Source organism: Anser brachyrhynchus, assembly GCF_964034855.1.
Source record: "Anser brachyrhynchus genome assembly, chromosome: 1".
Taxonomy (NCBI): Eukaryota; Metazoa; Chordata; class Aves; order Anseriformes; family Anatidae; genus Anser; species Anser brachyrhynchus.
In genome coordinates this window covers 79,762,525-79,788,202 of record NC_137694.1, presented here as the reverse complement: position 1 = coordinate 79,788,202, position 25,678 = coordinate 79,762,525, and the positions used below count along the sequence as shown (strand labels likewise).

At 37.7% G+C, this 25,678-nt stretch overlaps 1 protein-coding gene across 16 annotated transcripts in view; it reads left to right on the top strand.

Annotated features, from left to right (window-relative positions):
- Positions 1-25,678, top strand: part of SOX5 (SRY-box transcription factor 5) — a 297,930-nt gene that overhangs the window by 188,217 nt on the left and 84,035 nt on the right. For 9 of the 16 annotated variants that reach the window (XM_080561930.1, XM_080561933.1, XM_080561932.1 and 6 more), the window contains 2 exons: positions 5,937-6,060; positions 19,444-19,529. In XM_080561930.1, coding sequence (XP_080418056.1) covers positions 5,937-6,060; positions 19,444-19,529 — 210 coding nt within the window. The remainder of the gene's footprint in view (positions 1-5,936; positions 6,061-19,443; positions 19,530-25,678) is intronic. The other 7 variants (XM_080561931.1, XM_080561927.1, XM_080561929.1 and 4 more) reach the window with 1 other exon arrangement.

Here is a 25,678-nt window from a genome sequence, read left to right as displayed (position 1 = left end):
ATATTCCAGTAAACTAATAATTTTTTCTACACTATCATTCCAAATAAGATTCTCTTGTGGTAGTGGAGTTAAAATAGGAGGTATTTTTTTCTGCCTAAATAGCCTTTTTCATTCTTCTTAAAAGATTGCCACTTTTGTACGATCAGTACCACTGTAAACAATTGTGAACAGTGAGGTGCTACTATTGAATGGTCTGGGGTGTTCAGGCAAGATGAATTTTGATAAGTACTGGTATGAACTGTGACAGCCTCTTATGCGACGAAGGAAAGAGTAATGTTTAGGGCCCAAAGCATCCACTGCAGAAAAATTCTCCAGTGAGAATCAAGAAGAAACATTGATCACAAAATTCTTTGCCAGGAACCCCTATACCACCATGCCTGGCAGGGGAGTGAGCTGCTTCTCAGCAGTAAAGGCAAAGCATTTGGTCTTTAGAGCATGGGTTAGGATGGGTGTGCTGTCTGTCTCCTGTGTGTCTCTTTTTCTTGGCATGCATCTTCTATTTTTGCTTCTTAAGCGTTCACTAAGCACCCCATAAAAAGCCACCTCAAACTCACTGGGAGAGTGATCACTGCATTACCCAGATAGGCAAGTCTCCCTGTTATATAGATTTGGGACACACTTAAGTTGATTTAGGGAACTGATACAGGGAAGAGAATGAGGAGAATAACATTTTCTTTTCTTATTTTAAACGTCACTGTAAGGGAAAATAGCAGATTGTAGTTATATGAGGACATATATTTTTATTTCCCTTAAGATAGACGTGGGGGGGTGTGAGAGAGAGAGAAAGAGCTGGCCAACACATGCTAATTAAAGAATCCAGTCCTCAGCAGAGTGTGTGCCACCGTGAGCCAAGTGTTTCTGGAGGAAGGGGGACTGATGCAATTAAACATGTCATTTTTGAAGGACATATTTATGTCATTGCATGTTAAATGTACATTACATTCTTTTATATACAGCAGAAGAGATACTTCTAAACAGGTTGTGGGCAAGAAGATATTCATACAACAATTCGAAATTAAAAGAATCATTCAAGCACATCCGTGGTTCTAGGAGTGTAAAATTTGAACTTCTTTGAGTAACTGACAATAGTAACTCAAATGAAAATAAAAATTAGACACATCTACATGAAGAAGCCATTTAGGAGATCATTTCAGCAAAGATGCTCATGCAGCTTGTGAAGGACATCTAAACAGCTCAAGGGTAAAGGACTGCTCGGAGTTTTGTCAGTTTGCAGAGAAGGGAGTGTTGCTTTTTGCAGCCGTCTTATTCACACTGAGTAATTCGTTACTCCGTCACCAGTCTCACTGAAATTGATAGAATTGCTTCTGAGGAACTAGAGGTGGGTGGAAGATCAGTATTTACCCCTCAGTGTAAAGTGTTACACATGGATGCCAGGAGCTGTATTGAACTATTTACCTTGGAGAGAGGAAAACTTATACAAAAGTTTATGCTAATAAATATGTAACGAGCAAATATGGAAATTAAATTGGTATACGTGTATAAGGATAAAACAAATAAAACTAACAGTAGCTGCTATGTTAGGGGCTTAGGTTTGTTGAAAGTATGGGTTTGTTACTTGAGAAGTATTGTGAGCCTGCTGGATTAAGCAAGAATCACGTGAGGGGAAAAACTGAGAACTTCTAATGAAAGACTGTGTCAGGATGCTTGGGCATAATGGGCCAAAATAAGGTCACGCAAGCTATCCTGATTCTGGTATTTCCTAAGCCTTGAATGCTTACCTTTGCAACCTTATTGTTTTGTCAAACTATTTTGTATTTGCAGCTATTTATATAATGACCCAAAGTGCATGTGGCATTTTACAGAAAATGGAGTAGAACTGCAATTGTCAAGTGTTTGCAATCTAAATTTATATAAGTCACAGCAGGAGCTAGTAACAAACAGTAGGGGTAGCTGTTAAAAACATACTGCTTAGTGCTTAGGTAGCTGTGGTAACCATAGTATGTCCCTAAAAGTAGGTAAGAGACCAAAATTTAAACAGAAGTATTACGCTTATAATGAAACCAGGAATGGTGGGAATCTGGCATTAGCTGCACTGAATGCACTTATTTATGTGAGTGCATTTGTTATGGTCAGGTCATAAAGGAAACGCATAGATCTGTGAAGATACTGGCCTAGGTTTCCACATCTTAAATATATTCCAAGTTTAATAACAAATTTCTTTTGCTAAGAGTAAGTCATTTAAGGTCAGATTTTGAAAGGCATCAAAACAAGTAAAGATTCAGAGAAGCATTTCCCCAAACTGAAAGTCTTTACAGGCAACTCCTTGCACCGTAAATACAGTATTAATAACTTGTCACATGCTCATACTGTTTTTTTCATTGTTAAGTTCTTTAGGGCTAGTCTCTTTTGTATTTTCAGTGATGAGTATGAAGGGTCCCTGATACTGGTTTGGGCTCCAGTTAAAACTTGGTTTCAATTTCTGCCACTCCTAAAGTATTTTGCCATAACAGAAGATGACTTGCTCTCCTCATTATAAATAAGAGAAGCTTTGCTCTCTTGGCCTGTTTGAACTCGTTTAACCACTTACTTAAGGGAAATATTTCTCAAAACCTAAATGTCAAGTGGTATGGTCTTCCTTCTTTCCTTGCAGCATGGGCTTCTCTCTTGCTTCAAATTATTTGTCAGAGATATGTGAATGAAAGTACGAATTCCCTGAGCGGTGAACTGACTTTGTGGAGAACTACAACTCTCATGACATTCTGTTCATTTCTTTGCTATTTCCTTTATGTCATATTCCTTTTCTGTGCATAACACACATCTGCAGTTTGTTGTGCAGCCCAAGAGTACTTCTGGTTAATCACATATGTGGTGATTGCATTAAAATTGAGAGAAAGAGCAGGGAACTGTGTGTTCAGTTGACATTGGGACAATAATATGTGTAGTGAAAAAAATAGGCCCTTGGGAGATCGTATCTGCATCATCCAGACTAATATGACAAAGTATGTAAGAAGTTACAAGGTGAGGTTGTAGCCCATTAAATCTATTGAGATTTAAATTACAATCGTTCAGGAAATTACAATTACAGTTAAGAAGAGATAATCAATCACTTAGAGAGACTGGCAAGTGGACAATCTTGACTATTCATTTTTTTACTGTTAAAGATGTGTTAGTATTTTGTGTACATATATTTGTCCAGTAGCAGAACAAATTGGAAGGGCTGAAAATAGCTCTGGTTTGTAGTCCATTACATTGAAATTAGAAATGAAGAAATTATTGTCGAGAAAACTTTGGAAAGTATGCAAACAACGTAGCAAAACAAAACTTTTGTGAGAGCTGTTAATTGATGTAGTAATAGCTAAAAAAACAACAACAACAGCAACAAAAGGAAAATACCCTTTGCATAAAACTCGGAAGGGCCTGTATTCTGTGCCACTTGAAACAGTTGTATCCTAGCAATTCTAGGTAATAATAATAAACATACAAAAGTTAAAATGTGGTAGTTAAATGAGCCATAAAAGTGAAGAGTAATTTGTATTGTGTTGTGTCAGGTAATCGGATTAAAATAAAATCATAATTGCACTTATTTGTATTTAGGAGAAAATGAAGTGTAGCTGTTTGAGTGGTGCTACATACATTCCATCCTGGAATGAAAATCACATTGTTTTGACTGCGTTATTTCTGTATCCATGCAAACCATCCTCATCACTCTACAGTCCTTACCTCCTTAACACAACTGTGTTTGTGTCATTGAAATTAGTGGATCTAAAGGCCCTGTGGAGAGACAAAGGGGAACAGTGATTTGAAAAAAAAAGAAAAAAAAGAATTGCAACAGTCAGGTTTAAGAAGAAAGGGCATTTTCCTGGTAAATGTTTTCCTAAACGGGAATTTTTCAGTGTGGTGTTTTGCTCGTGTATTTGGCAGTGACTTGGAATCAAGTGCAGACTTGTGCTACATTGTGGGCTTGGCAATGACAATTTGTGTGTGTGTGGTGCTTTAGTTATATTAGCCCTGGAGGCAGAGTTAACACTTGCAGTGGGACAAGAGTATTTGCAGTCATCAGAGAACTTTGCAGTCAGCTTCAATAACATCACTCCATTTTTTTCACTTTTTTTTAACATTTTTTTTGGCAGCAAATCTCTTAGTAGAACCATCTGTCTTTCTATTAGTGTTTTTGAGTCCTGTTTTGAAGCTTCTTTGCTTGGCAAAGTCACTTTCATCCTTGGAAACCATCTAAAAAAAAAGTTCTGTGGCTTTTTGCCGAAGAAGAGTACTATGCAAAAATTCCACACGGCTGTTCATTTTTGTTCTAAAAGAATACAGTTACTTTGTCTTTAAAAAAAAAGGCAAAAAAAAAGACAAAAAGGCAAATATTGGACAGTTAGTTCTAGGGTGACTGAGTGATTATGAGAAGAAGTCACGTTTTAAATGTTTTTATCTCCTGAAGTCCAGTTAAAGTACATATGCCTTATAGTTAAGAGGATGAGAATAGGAAGCAGAGTACAGAAGTAACAAAAAATAGATTGAGTTCAGTGAATGGAGCCACATCTACTCCAATTTCAGTCCCAATCTTAATCTCCCACTGCAAGGATTTCCGTCAACCGCACTCTTGAACTTCATCCTTCCAAATTGTTTCAGACTATAAAGATACAGGCAGCACACATATAGGTGTTGACAGATCCTGGCATAAATTAAGAGGTTACCATCCCAAGTTTCGTATCACTCTTCTGCTTTGTAGCAGTGTTGGGTGAACTGAGACATCTCCTGGATCTTCAGGAGATCAAATGAAAATAAAATTAAATTAAGATGCTGTACTCTGAGCTGTGGCAGCCAAAGAGCTGACACAGATTCTCTTTTGCCAGTTCTGCTACGCAGGCAATAATGGAAGGAGTAATACCTTCTTATGCCTCTGGCTAAAAATACTTATCTACCAACACCCTAATTCTCCTTGTTTCTTAAGGCTACAGACCACAAACTTTTTTTTTTTTTTTTTTTTAATCTGTGGTAATGGATCTATATTTCCAATGCTTCAGCTTTAAAGTGCAATTACAAATCTAAGATGACCTCTCTTAAAATATGAGTCATTCTCTACTGACTGATCTCCAGAAAATAAAGTTTTACTTGTCAGTATGGTGGTGTTTTGTTTGTGTGTTTTTTTTTTTTAATTAAAACTAGCCATTTAATTGTTTAATCTAGCGAACTTTCTGTTTCTCGTCTGCATGAAGTACAAAGATGTTGTCCAGTTCTACTAATTAAAACCTCTGGCAAAACTTGGTAAAAGCAATGGTATTAGATGCTGTGCCATGGCAAACCTCCAGTTTTGATGACTAATTTCTGCATGTCTTAAGTCTTTTGCAGTATCCACTTACAATATAATATTTTCCATTTCCTGGCTTCCATGGTTGTATACGGTTGCTGTGCAAAGTTGAACAGCTAGCACTTTAGACATAGCAGTGTTATATTTGTGAATAAAGTGTCTCAGCTTTTTTCTTAACATCTCAGAGACTTTGTCTTTTCACGTGTACATATAAATTCACATATATGGGCAGAAAAATAGTACTGACTGTGCTGTAAATTACTTTTGCACACATTTGTACTTCTGTGTATTTGTATCTTTGTGTTTGGGCTCAGTCAGGATGAAAGCTACTATTTGAGACAAAGATACTGTTGCACAATGTGATAGAAGAGAAGAAGAGCCCACCCTGTAGTCAAATAGAGCTGAGGTTTATGGACTGTGGGGGGAATAATTACTTGGAATATAGGTATGCGTCAGTGCAATCTTTTGATTTATTTTGGGTTAATGTGATTCATATGAAGTGTTTTGATAATTAAGATGAGGCTGAATAGTTGATGCTACTGGAATATTATGGAGGAGCATATTCAAACCTGACCTCACAGAGTAGAAGTGAGAGAAAGCATGTAAGCAAACATTTTCCCCTAGAAAAAATTCCACGTTTGATTCTCCCTCTCCTGTTCAGCAGGTCCAGGGTCAGCTGCCTCCATTAATGATTCCCGTATTCCCTCCAGACCAACGAACCCTAGCAGCAGCTGCTCAGCAAGGATTCCTTCTTCCTCCTGGTTTCAGCTACAAAGCGGGATGCAGTAAGTCCTGTAGACTTTTTTAGCTGGAAGTGGGTATAGGGCACATTTTCATGCCAATCTGTATAAAAGTGTCACCTCTCTAGCCCAGATGAGTTTAAAAGGCAGGAGTAATCAGTGTTGTATGAGAGAAGCTTGTCAGATAAGTATGTGTTTCAATGTAACAGCAAAACATTTCACACAAGAAGTAGATTTGTGCACCTTCTTTCTGACAGATCTTTTTGACAAGTGAATGCTCATGACCACACAAACATACGTAGATCTGAAGAGAAGATATTTGAAACTTCCCAATAAATTTCAACACTGCTGTAAGAAAACACATTTTTTTCCTGAAGCAGCCTGCTTACTATTTGTGAACTGAGGGCCTATTCTAGTCTCATTCTTCACACAGAACTCACATTAATCTCAACAGGGGTTCTGCACAGAGATCAAAGATAGCATATGCCTTTCAGTTTGATGGACTAACACTATATTTATGAGAGCCTAACACTAAAAAATACAGCATCTACTTTTTTAATCTTTGAGAGATTTGTATTGTTCTCTACACTCTCCCAGTTTTTTGGGGTGGAAATTTTATTTAAGCCTTCTATAGGATTTCATGTTCCTGTCTGCAAGACGGTAACAAGTACAAGTTAAAGATTAACTGAGGATCTCCATTTCCATGAATAGACTTAGCTAAAGGATGAATTTCATAGTCTCATTTTCATGCATTTGTGCTTGTATAACTCTTCTGACATCGGTCTCCTACTGAGTTATCTGGGATTTGCTTGCTCTACTGTTCTCTGTCGCTAGTGTGTGTGCTTAGCTTTATTATGTCCATGTTAGTGTATCCATCTGCATCATTGACTAACCCATGAATTCATCGGTTATTTTGAGTTACTCAGCACTTGCCACTGCAGTAGTTTCACAAAATTAGAATGTAAAAAGATTCCTTTAGTTAAACTTGCTTAGCCCACAATTTGAGATTTCTTTCAGTTCCCATAACATTGTAGATACAGTACTTGAATGAGAACTTGAGTTGCTTGGCCACAACTGCGTTTTCCTAATATTTTATAGTCTGGGACCACTACTGAAAATTACCGTTCAAAACACTTCACATCCCTCAGCAGCTACACTGCCAAAGCATAGGCTCATTCAGTTCTTCCAGTGATTTCACACTCGTTCTTTCTCAAAAGGAAGAAGCAGTGATTCACATTACAGAATGTTTAACTGAAAGCCACATTGGATATGATGCTAACATAACTGTAGGCCTGGAAAAGGTCAAGAAAGGCACCTATTAGATATATCTGGCAGATCAAGTCACTTCCATGTTAATGAAGTCTGATTTGGATAGAAAGAGTTGAGGTGTTTTTTTTCCTTCCTTTTACTGCATGTGCATTAACTGTAAGACATTTATATAGTACCTCACATCCATGAAGTACATATGACATCACATGTTTGTGTAACCTTGAAAATGAAAAAGAGCAAAGTGGCTGCTGCTCCTGGCAGTAAGGCTTGGAATTAACAGGATGCCAAGGTCTAGGACTGAGCAGAAGCCAGTGGAAAAAGACAGCTCTGTGTTTGGTGATTCCCTGGCATGTTTGACTGAATTTGACTGAGAAGCTGAGGAAAAGTGATAAGTAGTCCAAAGGATTTTTTCTTTTCACTCACAGTTTAGTGTAAACAAAAGCATATACGGATTTAGCTACACCTAGAAAGCTTGTAGCAATGAAAAAAAAAGTAGCTGCCTTAAAACTATAACATGTTCACATCAAGTAATGTTTTTGACAGGCCATTAAAACATTTCTCCCACTTCTCTGTTTGCCCTTCTGTTTATCAGGCCTCTTGGCAAAGATGTGGTAGATTGTAAACCAAAGAGGTTTGGATAAAATTTTCTGAAGTACCTGAATGATTTATGAGACTACATCTTCATTTGAAAAGGCACTAGGATCTAAATCTAAAGGATATTTAGCAAATATTTATACTATGAACTTCAGTACAGTCACCAATGCTAGCCTGAAATGAGATAAAGTGGATACCAGTATAGCACTGCATCAGAGAACTTAGAGCAGATTGATTTGCTCAGCTTCTCAGCATATTAAATGCCTGACTTTCACTAAGTTCACTTTTGGAAACAAAGCCTTCTTATGTACTTCTGAAGATCCCACTACCTGCATCTTTAGCTGACTGCAATTGTGTGTTTTGCTGCATGTACCTTATGAAAATGCATAAGGTGCATAGTGCATAACCTGACTCTCTTTCATCTTCACAGGCCTTTTGGAAAATCTGTCCTTTTTTCTGGACTGATAGATTTTCAAAATTATCTTGTGTGGTTGATTGATAGGAATTGTCTAGTGAGATTCTGTTATTTAATAACATTAACAACCTGCACATAGGAACACTAAAATCTGCATGGGACAATTCAGTTCCAGTCACAAATAACTAATAGCCATGAAAATCAGTTCTTAGAGAAATCCAGATGGTGTTTCTCAATATAAGGGAGATTTGAAAATTTGGGGGAAAAGGAAGGGGAGATTGCCATGATAAATAATGTATATTTTCATAAATAATTTCTGACATTGAGTACCTTGATTATGGGTATCGGGTTGAGGACATCTTGAAAGGGACGTAGTATTTATACTGTTATGTGCCCTGTCCATTTGTAAAATGAGACCTCCAAAAGAGTATCTCAAATTAAGCAGCATGTCGTCTAAGACGCTCCAGCTCTCTAGTTGGTTGTGCTATGTGTCAAACCTCATGGCGGGGTTACCTGCCATCTTCTGTCTGCAAGCCACGTGGCTAAAGAGTTTACCGCCTCCTGCTGCTCATCACTGTGCCTCTAACTTCTGGCATACTGGCCAAGCTTCTTGGTTAAGCACTCCCTAACTCCTGTCCAAACTGGGATAGCAGTTAAAATTCTGTTAAAATTGCTTAAACTAAGCTGGCTCATTTTGATGGAAACATGTTGGGAAGTGATTAAGCAAGCAGCTTGGTCACAGTGGTAACCTTTGGCAGGGGACTGTGGTTGGAGATGGTGGCCTCTTCATCCAGCACAGCTGCAGCTGGAAGAGAATGTGTGATCAAGCCTTGACGTTTGTGAAAGAGAAAAAAGGATGAATACCTATTTATACTGCTATTTTTGTCTCGTTCAGCTTAGATAATGAAACCAAATTAATTTATTCAATACTTCTTGGTTCACCTGTCCATGTTAGAGGAAAAGAGGGTCAGATGTATGTCTTCCAGTGCTTTTAGAGAGTGTATGTGGTAGGATTCCTCAGCCAGTGTTTCCCAATTGAGTAATGACTTAACCAGAGACAGTGGAAAGGAGGGGTACTGTTTTCTCTACAAATACTTCCTTTTTTGAAGGTGAGACTGTAAATAACACAAAAATAGCCATAGCAGGTCATAGCAGGGGTCCATTTAGATTCCTGTAATGACTAACACCTAAAGAAGAATAGAAGAACAGAGGAAGAGTATACTGATACTTTGTACCTGTGTACTTTGACAGATTCCAGCTGTCTCTGGACTCAGGGATGTCTCCCTGACTCAGGGATCTTCTGATTCAATGGTGGCGTCATTGTGTAAGAGCTACTCTCATTGAAAAAGAGAGGTTTATCTGCTTAGGTTCCTATCTGAATGGAAATATTCTAGAAGCTTGAAATACTGAAGAGAATACAATAATATCAATCTCTAATATATACACAGCAAATTATTCACTTATACTTTTCAAAATATTTTGCAACATTAGGTAAATACAGGGAGGAGATGGGTAAATGTTTTCTCCATGGTTACATGGCAGGTTATGGTCTTTGGCTTTCAATTCAATGTAGTAAATTTCCTTTTCTTTCTTTTTCTCCATAGCAGGTCATGCTTGGGAGTGGCTTGGTTTTTCATTTTGTTTTGTTTTTTAAGCAGATGGTTTGCATTACGTAAGAGACAATTTACACAAGTTGACACTTCCCCTTTTTTCTTTGTGGCATATTGTGTAGTGGTAAAGTTGGCAGAGAAAAAGGGAGGAATTTCTATTAGGATTACATTTCTATTTAAGAAAAAGATTCATGGTCTGTGGTTTCAATTGATTCTTGACCTCCACACCTAGGTGCAATTGCTTGGTTGTGTAAAGTATTAAATGTTATTATTTACAACCAAATAATTTTTTCATGTGAGGAAAAATAAGTTGGAAGTATGTGATGTGTCTATTTTGTTTGTGATTAGCAAGAAAAATACTAGTTACCTACCTATTTGCTACATATCTAATCACTGTGTGCTATTCAGAATTTAAGTATTTTAATTTTTATGCAAGCCTCTTTGTATATTATTATTAACACAATGTCTAATATTTTTATATTTATATTTATCTAGTAAATATTAATACTATACATAACATATAGTATATATAACATAGTATTAATAATACATTATTAGCTAATTATTAGTGTATTCTTAGTATTAGTATACATTAATACTATATATATCATAGTATTATATATGTAGAACAGAAATGTCTTTGATGTTGATGTTTCAAAGTGGGGTATTGACTAAGTGACTTCTGCCATGTGCAGTTGTTAAGAGTTAACCCCAGTATCCTATGTATATTAATAGATTGTTTTTTACCAGCAGGTGAGCTCCTTCCATTTCAGCTGATGTTGAAACAGAGACAGATAATTGCATTTCCCAAACTACAGCAAAGTTTTTCCCACACTTAGACTATGCAGATTGACTCAGGTCATTTAACCCTTCTAATTTCTTCTCAGCCAGCAGTGTTTAACCCTGTCATTTGTTACTACTGCTATTACTAGTTTAGCTCCACTTGTGATACTTTTTAGATAATACACACCTCCCAGCATCTTCACAATGGTGACCAAAATGTCAGCTCTACTGCGGTCTGAGAAGCCGTTGCTGTTGACTTCACTGAAGTCAGATTTCACACCAGATGATACAGATCTGCTAGGGCCACTCTTAGAAATAATTAGAATTTATTTAGAGCTAATTAATATTTGTGAAGTGCGTTGAAAACATAAAAACAGTGTAAGCAATAGAAGACAAGAAATTTTCTATTGTGCCCTTGAAAAAATGCCTAGTTCCACCTCAGAGGAGGCTGCTCCTTAGTGGTAGCTAGCATGATCCTTTTATGAATGCACATATGCGTAGGTTTGTGTGTGGAACGTTACAGTAAGATTGTCTCCTATATAACAAAGGGAAAGAAATAAAAACTTGTTAAAACAAAGGAAGCTGCTTCTGGGGAACTATTTACAGAAAAGGAAGAAGGAAGTAAGCTGGGAACAGTGGTAAATCAGTTATCCTTCACCCAGTGTGAGCAGCAGAATGCACAAAGACAGAATGCTTCTCACTGCCTCTTCTGTAGTTACATATTTACAGCATTATTTACAATTATTTTTCTACTAAGAGACTCTGAATAGCACAAACTTCGTAAAGAAGATGGGTTCCCCCCAATTAATGGTGCTAAGTAAGATTTATTTTGGAAAGTGCACTCCATTGCTTCTTTTAAGCATTTGATGAACCCTTTAAAAGGACGTGAAATGTTGACTAGCCTCTTATGATAGTGTGGCACAGTGTGTTGGTGTTGAGGTTTTTCAATATGATTGAAGCTGTACAATGCCAGATAGTTTCTTCTTTGGAGGGTAAAGAACAACACGCTTTGTTTTCTAAGCCAAGGTGTGCAAGAAATTGAATTATATGGGGATTTTAGGATTTGTTCTTTTTTCTCAGGAAACAATAGTTGCTAATACTGTATTTCAAAATGTTCTTGAAGTGGGGTTTAGACCAAATATATTTTCCAGGTTATTCAGAAATTCTTATGAAAACTTCCAGGTAGCCCTTTGTTTGCTGTTATACCTATGTTATTTTTATGGAAATATGCCAGATTTTAGAAACAAGAACTGTTTTTCCTTGCCCATTCCTCCTCTCCCCTGTGAATAATTTGTTGTAACAAATCAGATTGTGTTCCCAGTCAAATGTCATCAACATGGGGCTTTCTGAAAGCACTTTAATCACTATTTCAACCATATCCAATTAGGGAGGAAAAATGTGAATATACAATAGGTACATTGTATGTTTCTTACATATCAGCTCACTGCTGCTAGAAGTGTTCTAAGTAAAATAATGCATACAAAAGTATTGATGAAATATCTAATTACCTTTTAAAATTGGCAAAAATGTGTGAGATGAACAAGCCAAGCCTAATACAATTAAAATGTGCTGAATTTACTGTTCATCTGTGTTCTGAACAGTATTTCCTTGTCCGATAAAAATGAAACTCAGTTAATTGGTTCCTCATACAGTACAATAAAATTAATGTTTAGGAGTTAAATACCATAAACTTCCTCAGGGAAATTTGCTGATGTATTTCTGTTTTTTAGTTAGTCACATGTTTCATTGTTTAATGGAGTATCATGTGGACTGTCTTATAATTTTTCTTGTACTTGGTGTCCATGTGTCTGGCTTCTGAAGAGACTAAGCGCTAATTTCTGGCTTAACTGTGTCAGCTGTATCAGCTGACATACAGGTCATTGACAATCACCAAATCACAAGAAAAAATATTGACATTGCTATGCTTTTATCAGAATGACAAAAATAGGAACCATGTGTTGTGCAGACCACATACTGTAGCTTCTTTATAAAGATGCTAGTCATCTTTCAGAGCTACTGTTTATGCCTCAGAAAAGACTGAGCATATGACTAAACTCTCATGTCCCCCCCAGGATAAGAAAAGAATAATAGCATTGTGGATAGAACCAGCAAGAATGAGGAATTTTTGGTAACAACTTTGCCTTCTAACATACGTGAGAATGTGTCACTTCTGTAAGGCTGCAAATGCAGTGGAAGGCATTGAAACTGCGAAAACTAACAACACCACTAAAGACTATTTCTAACTGAAAGAATCCCATATCCCCTACATCTATGTGTGGCTTCTCACAATAATGCTAATAAAAACAAAACAGGCAAGCAAAATAATGGTCGTGTGAAAACAGGCTGATAGTTTCAGCTCAGCTTCTAGACTATAACAGATACCTGATGTTTTAGCACTATTATCCCTAGTTGGGCTGCCAGATAAAATCCTGATTTTTAAATCTATGAGCACATACAAATCTTGGTGGGAATACATTGCCTTTCCTTAGTACTCAGACCTTTTGAATAAGCATCATGTATTCAACAGGTTTAACAACAAATATTTGGGCACCCTGGGAATCATAGGATCATAAGATTATTCTGGTTGGAAGGGACCTCAGGAGGTCTTTGTAGTCCAACTTCCTGCTCAAAGCAGAGTCGTATATGAGATAAGACTAGGCTCTCAGGGCTTTATGCAGTCAGTGCAAGAAAATATCCAAGGATAGAGACAGCACACCTTATTTTGAGAGCCTGTTTCAATGTCAGACTGTCCTCATGGAGAAAATGTGATCCTCTCTCGATTTAATTTATGTCTGTTGGGTCGTGTCCTCTGGCCAAACACTGCCATGAGGAGCCTGGCTCTGTCTTCTTGATGACCTCCTTGTAGGAATTGGGAGGCTGCTTTTAGATCCCTCCAAAGCCACCTCTTCTACAGGACGAATTGTTTCTCTACAGTACAACATAAGCTAACCTCTTGTAGGTAGTAGTTGCTCAGTGCTGTCCAGAAATATCCTCAAAGGAAGTCAGGCAATTTGGATTTCCTTTTGGAAACCACTAGTGGTATCTTCTTGATACTTTCTTAACTGTCTAAATCTCCGGTGCCTAGGGCCAGAAGTTGGGGACCACTGCCTGTGTCTTTCACAACCTCCCATTACTCTCACTTCCATGTTCACCACCACACCAGAAAACAAAAAGGAAAGTGGTGATGAGGATGAGGGTGAGGGTGAGGGTGAGGGTGAGGGTGAGGATGAGGATGAGGATGAGGATGAGGATGAGGATGAGGATGAGGATGAGGATGAGGATGAGGATGAGGATGAGGATGAGGATGAGGATGAGGATGAGGATGAATGAGTGGTGAGAAGAGATGCAGTGGCTTACCTGTCAGTTACCCATCAGCTGTGATAAATCATTATAAATATACTTAAGTAATAAATTGAGTGTAAAATTACTGTGGCTTTTTCTGGAGCTTGTCAGACATGGGGAGAAGATAATGTAGATTCCTTTTCATTGAATAGAATCTACTATAGGGAAATATTTATTCTGGTATTTTTCATGGAATTTAGACTAGCATTCTGGTTTTGGAAATTATACTTTAAGGATTTGTTTTTGTTTCATACTTGTTATTTTATTTCCACTGTTTTATTTTTTTCTTCTCCTTCCATGACCTCCAACTTTTTTCATTTGCTGTCCCTGAAAGAGAGGTAGGAGGAAAACAATAAGTAAAAAAAAATCAAATTAACCAAAAAAACCATGGGAAATAAAACCCTTCTTCTCCTTTTCTGGTTTCTTTTTTATTTAAAGAAGAAAAAAATCAGGAAAAAATCAGAGAGTTCTATTGTTTCATATAATCAGGTTCAACCTAAAAATCTTGTCAAAACATTATAATTTAACATTAGCATGTAACTTGATTTATATAGCAAGTAAGACAATTGTGCCTCCTCTGAAGAGCTTACAGCCTGTCAGGAGATGAGACAAGACACTAGGGGGGATTACACCGTGAAGGAGAATAAATGAGATGAGTGACAGAAAAAGGAATACAAAAATGCCTTGTGAGTTTAGGTGAATGGTGCTACACACATAATGTTAGCTCCTATGTTTTCTTTTCCCTTTAAAAAAAATAAATTAATTTTCTTAACTTACTAAACTCCTTTGATAAAATTTTGCAAAACACATAAATGGTTTAAGAGCCACTGTTGTACTTCTAGAAACGTGGAAATCATTTAATATCTGTGAGTTTGGTAGCTAGTCAGTTGAAAATTAAGTTCCTAAGCACAGGGTTGTTATTTTGTGTTTTGGGACATGATGTCCACTTGGCTCTGTACCACAGCTTAATTTCACAGACTGTTTTCAGTGGAGAATGATGGGGAGGGTTCATAGAAAGAGTGGTTTAAAAGTGAATGTACTTTGTGAAAAACGCTCTTGTAAGCAAAATCTTAGAAGATTATTTTGGGCAAGGATGAAGGTGTGATTTGAAATTGAAAGAAGTTGCAGTGCATAAATTATCGGGAAAGAAGTTCTGGGTATGTTAGCGGAAGACGGACCAAAAGAAGGATAGAGAAATAGAGAATTGGCCCAGAATTGAGGGTTGAGCTTTGCCTTCTTCCTTCCATAAGCCATGCCTGGTCCATGGCATTCTCCTTTGCTTACAGTGTGCACCAACACCTCCAATACACCCCATCAGCTCATCCAGGCTGACATATCCCATTCACTTCTTTACAAGCTTTATCACTGGCACAAACTTACTTCTGTGCTCTTTTCAAGTAGTCAGTCTTGACTAATTATGTTCTTCAAAGTAAAGTCACAGGGTAGCTGGGGAATGACTATGTATAACAGAAGAATTTGTCAGCTAATGAAATAATTTTTATCATGTTCTTGCAATAAAAATCCCAGCCTTTGACCTGCTCCAGATTTTACCATATATTGTGCTAAAGAAAAAACAACAGCAACAAAACTCTCTGATGCTTATTTTATAAGAAAAGGCCACTCAGAATAAGAGATGGAACATGAAAGAAATGCACAAAATGTTTCTTTTGATAGCTGAAAGATTCAGAGAGGTACACTCCTGCCTGTGTGCATTAGTGGATTAACAGCGAATTTTGTGAGTTGAAATGTAATATAATTGTTTGAGAATTTATTGATCTTTTCAGTGATAGAAGCTTGTGAATAACTTGGGAAATAGGTATTTCTAATAACTGTGTATCTTGCTTCACATTCCCGACATATTCCCAGAGCTTGGGAAAAAAAAAAAAAAAGTGACTTTTTACATCTAAAAATAAGATATTTACTGAAGTATTAACAAAATAGTTATGAAACACATTTCCCAGACTTCAGAATTAACTAAAACTGCCGAGAAAAAACCTTGTCTAATATGGGAAAAAAAATTAAGGACAGTAGAAAGAGATACCACATTCTAGAGTAGTAGCAAAGAGTGAGTAGATACATATTTATCAGAGGAGACTTGAAACCTTTGTTAGTACTTTGAGAGGTAGTAGTTGCTCCTGCGTTATGCGATGTGAGTATATGAGTGCTCCTCCACGTTCACATAGGACCTGGAACCTTCCCTTGGAAGGGCACTGGCTCAGGAGTTGTCTGTGGGTTTTCCACCGGGCAGTTGCATGACCTTGGATGAGGCATAGCATATTCCTCTCTTCTGTGCTTTGTCTCCTGTGGACGGTGAGCTCCTCCAGACAGAGGTGATCTTTTGTTAGATGTTTGTAGCGGGCAAGAACAGTGGAGCACTAACCCCGATGGTGCCTCTGCTCGTCATTGTGCATTCTTCCAACTCCATCGCTGCTGCTGCTGTGTCTGTACTGTGGGAGCAGTGACAGGGATGTACTGTGCTTAAATAGCACTTGTGAAAGATGTGGAGCACAGGCAGGGTGTATTTTTCTTCATAAGAAGAAATGCTAAACCCCTAAGTTAAGCATGAGATAGCAGAGGGTGTTCCCAAAGCGTAACGATGCAAAGATTCATGATGGACTACAGAAGCCTTTCAGATTTGATTTATATTTTTGTTCATTAAAAACATTTTGGAGTGCCAGAAATATGCAAAACCCATTGAAGAGTGAACTAACAAACAACTTACCTAGTAGACAGGAGAGCCTAGTTCTACACAGTTAAAATCAGTTTTTAGGATGAATTTAAGGTTTTTGCCTAGAATTACACCTCTGAAAAACTACATTAGCATGTATTGGTGTTGTAGGCTCCTGGACTTGCTTTCTAGACTTGTCCCTTAGGAGTCCATTGCTAAGGATGCCTAGGGAGGCATTCCCGTAAGCCACCAAATTCAGTGGTTGTGACTGTATGTGCATGACCATGGGGACTTCAATATATCTTATCTTATGAGTGCCTACCAGATATAACTATGAAATGAATCACAAAAAATAGGAATTAGTGCAACAGATAGGGTATGAGAATCCGCCTGGCTGTTTAGGGAGCTGAAAATAGTGAGATTGATTAATTGTGCATGAGGTTGTGGGAGACTGGGCTGAGGCTTATACATGTGTATAGAGAAATGGGGAACATGGGACTACACATGGAGTAGTTAATCTTTTAATTTGTATGTTTTAATATGTATTAACTTGTAACTGTAAATTTAATGTAAAATAACATTCTAGTGAGCATCGTTTCCTGTGTTATTCTCTTTGCATTTGAGAAAGTAATCGTCTTATGTTCTTTTATGGCTGGTACTTGTACAAAACATCCTCTTCTAGAGAGGAGTCTTTTAGAATGATACTGGGCTTAGCCTTTGAGCTACTAGTGGTGTGGAAGCAGCTGAACATCATTCACGTTAAATCTTTCTTCTCTCTTTCTTCTCCACATCTTCATATATTTAAGGCCCCTTTCTTGGGTCACAGGATAACTCCTGAGAAAATTTCAAGTCAGAGAAATTTTTCATGCGATCTGTGATATGAAATGGAAAGTATACACCTCAGTTAAAGCAAAAGGAAAGCAGAAAATATTAAGCAATGGCATCCTCTGGGAAAACAAACAAATAACCACAACAACAACAACAACAAACACAAATCAGGGAATCTGCTGCCCATTGATAATAAATACATAAAATAATAAAATGATAAATAAATAAATTAGAGAGCTGTGGCCTGGTGCTGGTGCAGGGACTTTTGTGAATGAGGATGCTTGGGTCAAACTTTGGATTCCCATTGCTTCACTAGGTAGCATTGAAAGACTGTGAGGCTTCAGTCAGCAAAGCATTATTTAAGATGTTCTCACATATAAGTAGACATGCACTTTGAGGTTAAGTATCTGTTAAAATGCTTTCCCAGCCTAGTTTTTTTCTGGCCCTCCATCTCTAGAAGTCAAAGTATTTAATTTGTAACAGGAGATCAAAATCAGCGAATGAAAAGACCTCTGTAAAGAACATAGCCTTATAAAAGGGAAAAAATAAACAATAGCAGTTTTCCTGAACTAGTATACGCCAACATGGCTTATTTCTAACATTTTAAAAACACGAGGTGTATTTCTTTGCCTTTGTTTTCTGTGTCCTGTAACTTAGGTTTGATACCATTATAACTTTAATTCAGTAATAGCTAATGATTGTACAGAACAGCTTGCATTGCCTTCTTAATTTGTCTTTTTCCCCAGTTCACTTTTAAAAAGTACAATAAAGGAGGAAAAGTTTTAATCTCTCTCTCTAATAAAATGTATTGAAATATTTAGCTAGATTTTCTTGATAAAACATCTTCACTTTTCTGTAGTCTCTTTTGAAGTGACTTTTTTAATGCTACAGAAGTCATGCATGCTACCAGAACATGGGGACAAACAGAAATCAAGGATCTGGTGATCCTTGTTTGAGTGAAAAGTACTTAAACATTTTATCATTTGGAGAAGCAATATGATGCATGTAGCATTTTGTGTGTGTGTGTTTTACTTTTTTAACAGTTTTATTAACAGATTTGTTGGGGAGTTAGCATGAAGTTTATTTTAACAAATGGGATAAATAAGTAGTGAATGCTTCATAACATTAAAACTTGCCTGTCTCCATCTTAATTTTTGCCACCTCAGGTGATATTCCTTTATAAATGCCTGCAACTTTTGCTTAAGCTTTTACTAGCTCCCTTTATCTTGCTCTGTACAGCAAAACCCTTACTAAAGCTAAAACAGTTTTCACTCAAAAGCAAAACTGAATCACAAGTCATGAGGTGGAGTTGGTGTGGGGATATCACAGGCTTGTCTCTGATGTACTCCACATGCTTCTTCCTGTTACAGGCTCAAACCCTGAAAGTGCAAAGCAAGGCTTTTTTCTCACACAAAAGAAAACCCGGTAGTGAGGGGAGTGCCACTCCTGATCTGTGTGAGGCTCGGTTTACTAACAGTGACCAGAGTTTGGTTAACTCCATGTTACAGACAAGCTTGTAAATTTGTCCCCTTCTAATGCTGTGATCTTATCAAGGTTGTACTGTTTTCCTTTTCTTGTCCTGCACCTCCATCTTCTTTCTTTCTTCCTTCTTTTTTTTCTTTTTCTTTTTTTTTTGAAGTGCAGCCTTCTGATCAATGTGCACTTTTTTTTCCATTTCCCTAAATACATCATGAAAAAGGATGAGGTTTCCGCCTTAATTGCTTGTGCCTTTTATTCACATTCCTCTCTCAGCCAGAATTGTGAAAAGAGTGTTAGTAAAAGGCTGCACAATAGAGCTTTTCATTAGGCCTCAACAAGGCACACAAAAGAAGGCTTTTGGAAGGAGTGAATGCAGGACTTTAATTTGCAGGTGGAGAGCAGATAAAAGGTGCTGACGCCTCTATTATTCTCTTACTTAGGTGACCCCTACCCCGTTCAGCTGATCCCGACTACCATGGCAGCTGCTGCTGCAGCAACGCCGGGCTTAGGCCCGCTCCAACTGCAGGTAAGTCCGGCAGCAGGTGGCAGAGCTGCAGGTTCCCCACATGCGGTAAGCGGTTCTTCGCTTCCCTCGGCGCACAGTGGCGTGAGCGGGTTTGTTGGTCCGCGCTCTCCAAACAAAATTGGCATCTGAAGCGAAATAATTGTCAGTCTGTGTTTGTTTTCCTCATACCTTTAGGGAACTTTTCGTTACCTTTCTGTATTTGTATCGCCAATCTAACCACGGGTAGGTTGGCACGTCAGATTTTAGCAAGCCGGTGTGTTAGTTGGCCCCTTCCATCAGACTTTCTAAGGCAGGCTGTGCAGGCTGCTGGGTTGTAGACTCACGCCGTACCACAGAAAAGCTCTGTCCTGACAAGCACTTATAAACTGCTTAAAAGTCACTTAACGTGATTATGGCCTTTTAGGCTGTAAGCCTTTAAGTGCAACAACTGGCCCCTCCTGACGTGTTTCATGGGACGCAGCACATATTAGTCACTGCTGTAGCGCAGATAACTAGTGATTATACTAATTTAACGTAGGCAATTATAAAACAGGTGGAAGGGCACGAAAGAATCTTTTTTTGAGCTATGTTAAAGAGTATGCCTGCTGGCTAGATGTATGGGATTCAAAACTCCCAATATCATTCTAAATTTTGGAGATTTTAGGGTGCTGTCCATGGGTCTTAGTGGTGCAGATGTTCCTCAGCTGTTCCTGATCAGCCCCCCAACCCTCATCAAATTGTTGGAATTAAGAAAATTTGATGTCCGTGTCCACACATTTACTTTGCTGGTAGGATAAACCTAGGTAAAATTTAGGATTAAAATTAAATCAAGTTCCAAATCATCTCTAGTTCTGCACAATCCTGATTGACGCTCTTTTGTAAGAAAAGAAAACAAAAAAACACATGCTCTCCATTGCTAATTTGTTTCCCTGCTCATGATTATTTGCCAAGTCACATGCAACAGAGAGCTTTATACCTGCTAGGAAATGCTCAGCATTTATAAACAGTGTGTGTAAAATGCATTCTCAAACTCAGTTTGGCCAGCATCAGTATGAAGTAGACTCTGTAGAACATTAGATATTTCAGTTGTTTGGCCAGCACATGAGAGCGTGGGACATAATGCTGGGGAAGATTTTTTTTTTTTTCATTTTTACACAGCCAGCGGAAGTTAGCTGAGTTTCACAGAAATAGCTGCCAGTGTGTAAGCTGACACATTCCATGCACCACAGAGGTTAATACATTCATTCCTATTGTGCCTTTGTATGAAAAGCTACACTGTCTGTGTGTTAGTTTCTGATTCTGTGAGTTACAAATACTGTAGGCAGCTTAAGAATCATGGGAGCCATAAAAGTCATCCCTCTGAAATGAATTTTGAGGAGTAACGTCAGTATTGAAAAAGTACTTATAATAGCCAAACACACATGAACACACATACGGAAGGAAGAGGGGGAAAACTGAAAAACAAAAAAGGAGCTAGCTAGGAATGAGAAAAAAAAAAAAAGAGGTTTAAGTCTAATTCTTATTTATGCAGTCATTTAGGGTAGTCCTAAAATAATGCATCAGTGCTCCGGTAAGTTAGGAGGATGGTTTACTTTCATTTCAGGACCAGCTTTGGGCTATATCCCTGCATGTGGTGGGCTGAAGTGTTCTGATTAAAATGGGCTTTATCACAATGACAATTTCCTTATAAGAAGGTGGGCTTTGTGCAAATGTGACTGACTTTATAAATAACTTAAGATGAGTTTAGGTTGTGAAGAATTTGGAAACCTTACAGTCTTTGTGTTTCTGTGTAAAGGAGAATGTTGAAAGGAAAGTATTGACCAAATTCACCTATGTTGTTTTGCTGCATGTTATTTAGTCTGGGAGAGTTTGGCAGCCAGTTAGTGGGAGAGGTTCAAACTGCTACCTCTGTAGACTCCTTCAAATCTTTCACATTTGATCTTTAGGGGTATGTATTGGTAGGAAAAAAAAATAAAATCCAGTTTTATTTCTTCACATCCAACAGTGGTTTTAGCTATCCCTGTAACCTGATAGAAATTGGACATGCCTCTAATTTTTTGGTGCCATTTGGAAGAGTTAGATAGGCTAGATGCTTAGAGAAAGATTTTTCAATAAAGCATTTGAAATGGACTCTCACCCATACTAACATGACTGGAGCTGAATCTAAGGGCAAATCACATGAAGATTATTTTGACCTTATTTGGGAAGACTTGGTGATGCAGAGTGTAGCTGCTGGCCTAAAAGCATTGTGCTTTCTGAACTCTGTTCAAATTCAGTTTAGCTCTTTGGTGCTTGTTTCTTCAGGATGCTTGTCGTTATTAACTGTCCAAAGCCACCTGTAAATGGTATGAGTGAACGTGCAGCCATTATAGTGTCTTTCAAGAAGGAACTCTTCTTCAGAAATTCACATACATTATATATAACCATAGTGTTCTCTACAAACCCTCTGTCCTCTGGTCATCAGACAGTAGAAGGTCAGAAAAGTACAATGTTCCATCTATTCTCGTTTTTCTATCTTCCCTATCACTCATCTTTCAGGCTTCATATACTAAAAGCAGTGGTATTCAGGGGAGATCAAACAACTCGACACAATGCACGTTTCGTTGCTCCCAGCAAAATTTGGTACACAGCAGTATCTCAGTGAAGACAAAGCCAAGGAATTTTTCTTGTTTGTTTGTCTAGTGATAGTAAACATGCCTTTGTTATTTCATTAGAGAATTTTAAATCAGGGCATGACTTTAGTAGTATACTGTGAGATCAACAGGAAGTACTTTTCTATCCCTGGATGTCAAAATTGAATTTTCTTTTTATAAATGAAATGCGGAATGTATTTATAGAAGAACAGCTAACATCTGATTGTTTTCCTGTGGCAAAGGTACCCTTTGTCAGTGAAATGTAATCTCTCATTTTGAAATGCCCTGTTGATTCCCACTGACAGGTTCGTAGTCTGAAGCCCTCCATTTCTCTTCTCGCCTTTAAGTTCCCACTGGGGCATACTGATTTTGTCATCTGATATCTGCCACAATTAGCCATACACGATTGCCTTTATTTCCAGTATCCACAGAGAGACTAATGACTCAGTAAGAATGGAAGCTAAACCTTACGTTGTTAGATGTTGGGAAAGGGACAGATGTTTGGAGCCATGTTGGAGAAGCTGGAATTAATGTGATGCATGCTTGAACCTGTTCTGTGATAAAGAGCTATCAACCCTGCGTATTCAGTCATACCTACATATAATGACAAAATGTTGTTTGAAAAAAAAGAGCTTTTAGCTTTCCTCTGTTAATGATAATATTCAGTCCCAAACTGTGAGAAATATCATTTTAAAATATACTTCCATTGCAGTGAAATCCTTCTTGGTTTGCAGGTGAGTTTCTTATGTTGATTTTTGACCTGTAAATTTTGTATGGTCTTGTTCTTAAAGAGCAATGCGATGTGGTGATTTTGTGCCAGATAAATGAGAACAAAACTGAACATTGTCTTGCCGCTGTGTTTTACTAAATAAGGCTAATGAATTGAAAGTTCTGTTGTATGCCTTATCTGAACATGATATTTTTCTATATGGTTCAGCAGATGAGAGAATTAAATTCCTCTGTCTTGATGATCAACGTTCATAGCTATATGCATAGATACCATGTGACGGGTTTTATACAACGTAAATACTAAGTTGGTACTGAAGTGATTATTCTAATACCAGTTGTCTTAGCATAGCTAGTATGAAACAGACATTTCCAGAAGTCAGAGGAAATTCAGTAAAAAATTATCTCTTTTTTTTTTTTTTCCCTAAGAAAAAACAACAACTGAGAGCTTTCTGAGTATTTCAAAATATGGGACATAATAGCCTGATCTAAAAATTGAGAGGGATCTGCACCACTGGGAGTGCAAATGGTTTGGACTTCCCAGATTTTTTGTTTGATAACCAGGCAGTAACAATGACTGATTAACTGGCAGTAATACAGATGTTGTATATACCCATAACTGTACTGAAAGATAAAGCTGGATATATAATGACAGCTGCTAGTGTACTGTTACTATATGGACATTTTGTGTCCATTCAAAACAATACAGCAAATTGATATAAAACAGACTTCCTTCAAACATCTGCTCTTGGAAAAAACACCCCAAAACATTCTGAGTGCCCACATACAAACTTTCTTCCCTCTTCATCTTAGCATGAAATAAAGAGAACATCATGGTTATTGGTGGTTGTGTTCAACATTATGAGCAAAGCTGTCTTTGTTCAGTTAAAGGTGGCCTACTGGCGAGATGGGGAGGGACTCGTTATCAGGAAATATAGTGATAGTACAAGGGGTAGCAGTTTTCAACTGAAAAAGGGTAGGTTTAGATAAAAGGAAGAAATTCTTCACTATGAGGGTGGTGAGGCATCAGAATAGGCTAACCAGAGAAGCTGTGAGTGCCCCATCCCCAGAAGTGTTTAGGGCCAGGCTGGATGGGGCTTTGAGCAACCTGCTCTGGTGGGAGGTATCCCTGCCCATGGAAGGGGGATTGCAACGAAATGGTCTTTAAGGTCCCTTCCAACCCAAACCATTCTATGATTCTATGGTTAAATAGAACCTTGTGTCAGCTTACAAGTGTGAAGGTATTTTTAGCTGGGTCTCAATTTTGAAGACCAGCCGTTTGAGGAATCCTGGTTGGTTCTCTTTAGCTATTTATATGAAGATGATGAGCAGGTTTAGAACTCAAACCTATCTGAAACAATAATTCTGCCAAATTTTTTACACTGCACTTTCTTTGCTAAGTACTTTGGTAATGTTTTTTCTTCTACTACAAACCTGTTCTTTTCAGTGGTGTGGGAAGATGCATACCAAGGACTGAACTTCAATGGAATTTAGCATATATAGTGTGGACCACATTTTAAGAAGAATTTGGGTCACATGTAGGCATTGACATACCTGGCTAGATTTTCAGAAAATTTAAACCCATTTGGAGTTTGAGTGCTTCTTAAAATTGTTCATCTTGATGTTATTTAGGTGTCTGACTCTATCTAAATTTTGGTTTGGAAAATCTTGCCTCTAGGTGTCTTAAGGGTCACATAATCATCTGTGGTCTCCATGTTTGTTTTGCTTGAAGGAAATGAAAAATGATAGAGCTACTTAACAAGTATACAGTGAGTGATTGAAGACAGACTGTTCCAGTAGTCATATGACTTGCATTAAACATGTGTTACCTATGAAAGAAAAATAAAGCATGAAGACTGCCTGCTCAGTCAGATACTGTTTTTTCTTCTGGACTAGCTGCCTTTTGGCTTCTGCACCACTGCTAGGATGAGCTACATCTCTCCACTTGCCAGTTCAGGTTACTTCACTAAAGTATCTCCCTAAGTTTTGTTTGAAATGTTGCTGATGATAGAACTTCCCCTCTCTTTTTAAAGAGATGGCAATATATTTTCATGCATTAATTGACAAGCACATTACTTTTCTTTTTTTTTTGTATATCTCTTACTGATTTCTTACTATGATCTGTAGACATAACCAGTTTTGACCAGATGAAGCAGTTGGACTTCCAGTGTTACAACACCTCAAATTTGTGAAACAAGGCCCTGAAAAAAAACCTTATGAATGCGCTAGTGATACATCTAAATACTGAAAGCTTGACTCTTTCCTTGTATTGGGAGCCAACTTGCCAGAGCTGCCATGACATACCACAGAATGGTTGAGGTTGGAAGGGGCTCTGAAAATCATCTAGTCCAACGTCCCTGCTCAAGGAGGGACACCTAGAACAGGTTGCCCAGGACCATGTGAATCATTTCTGATTGAGAAGAAACGTCTGATGCCCCATTATTGTTGTTACTGAATGCAGCCAAGAGCCACCAATACTTTATCCATTATTCATTTGCTTTTCAATCTACATTTATGATCTCTTTGGGCTATTACTGTAGTTATTTGCCTTCAGGAAGGTAAACTCTTCCGTAGCATTGCAAGATTATTCCTTCTATTTTCTGGGCAGCATCTAACTTTAAGCACCTTCTAAGTTGTCTTTTCAATAGTGAGAGTCAATATTCTTTCCGTGTTTGCTTTTCTTCTTTACCTGTTCTCATTAATAGGACTCTGGCTTAATTTGTAGGGAATGAATCATTAGTGCACAATTTAATTACAATATTATAAAGCTCAAGCAATCCACTTAAGCATAAAAAAGTAGAATTAGGTTTT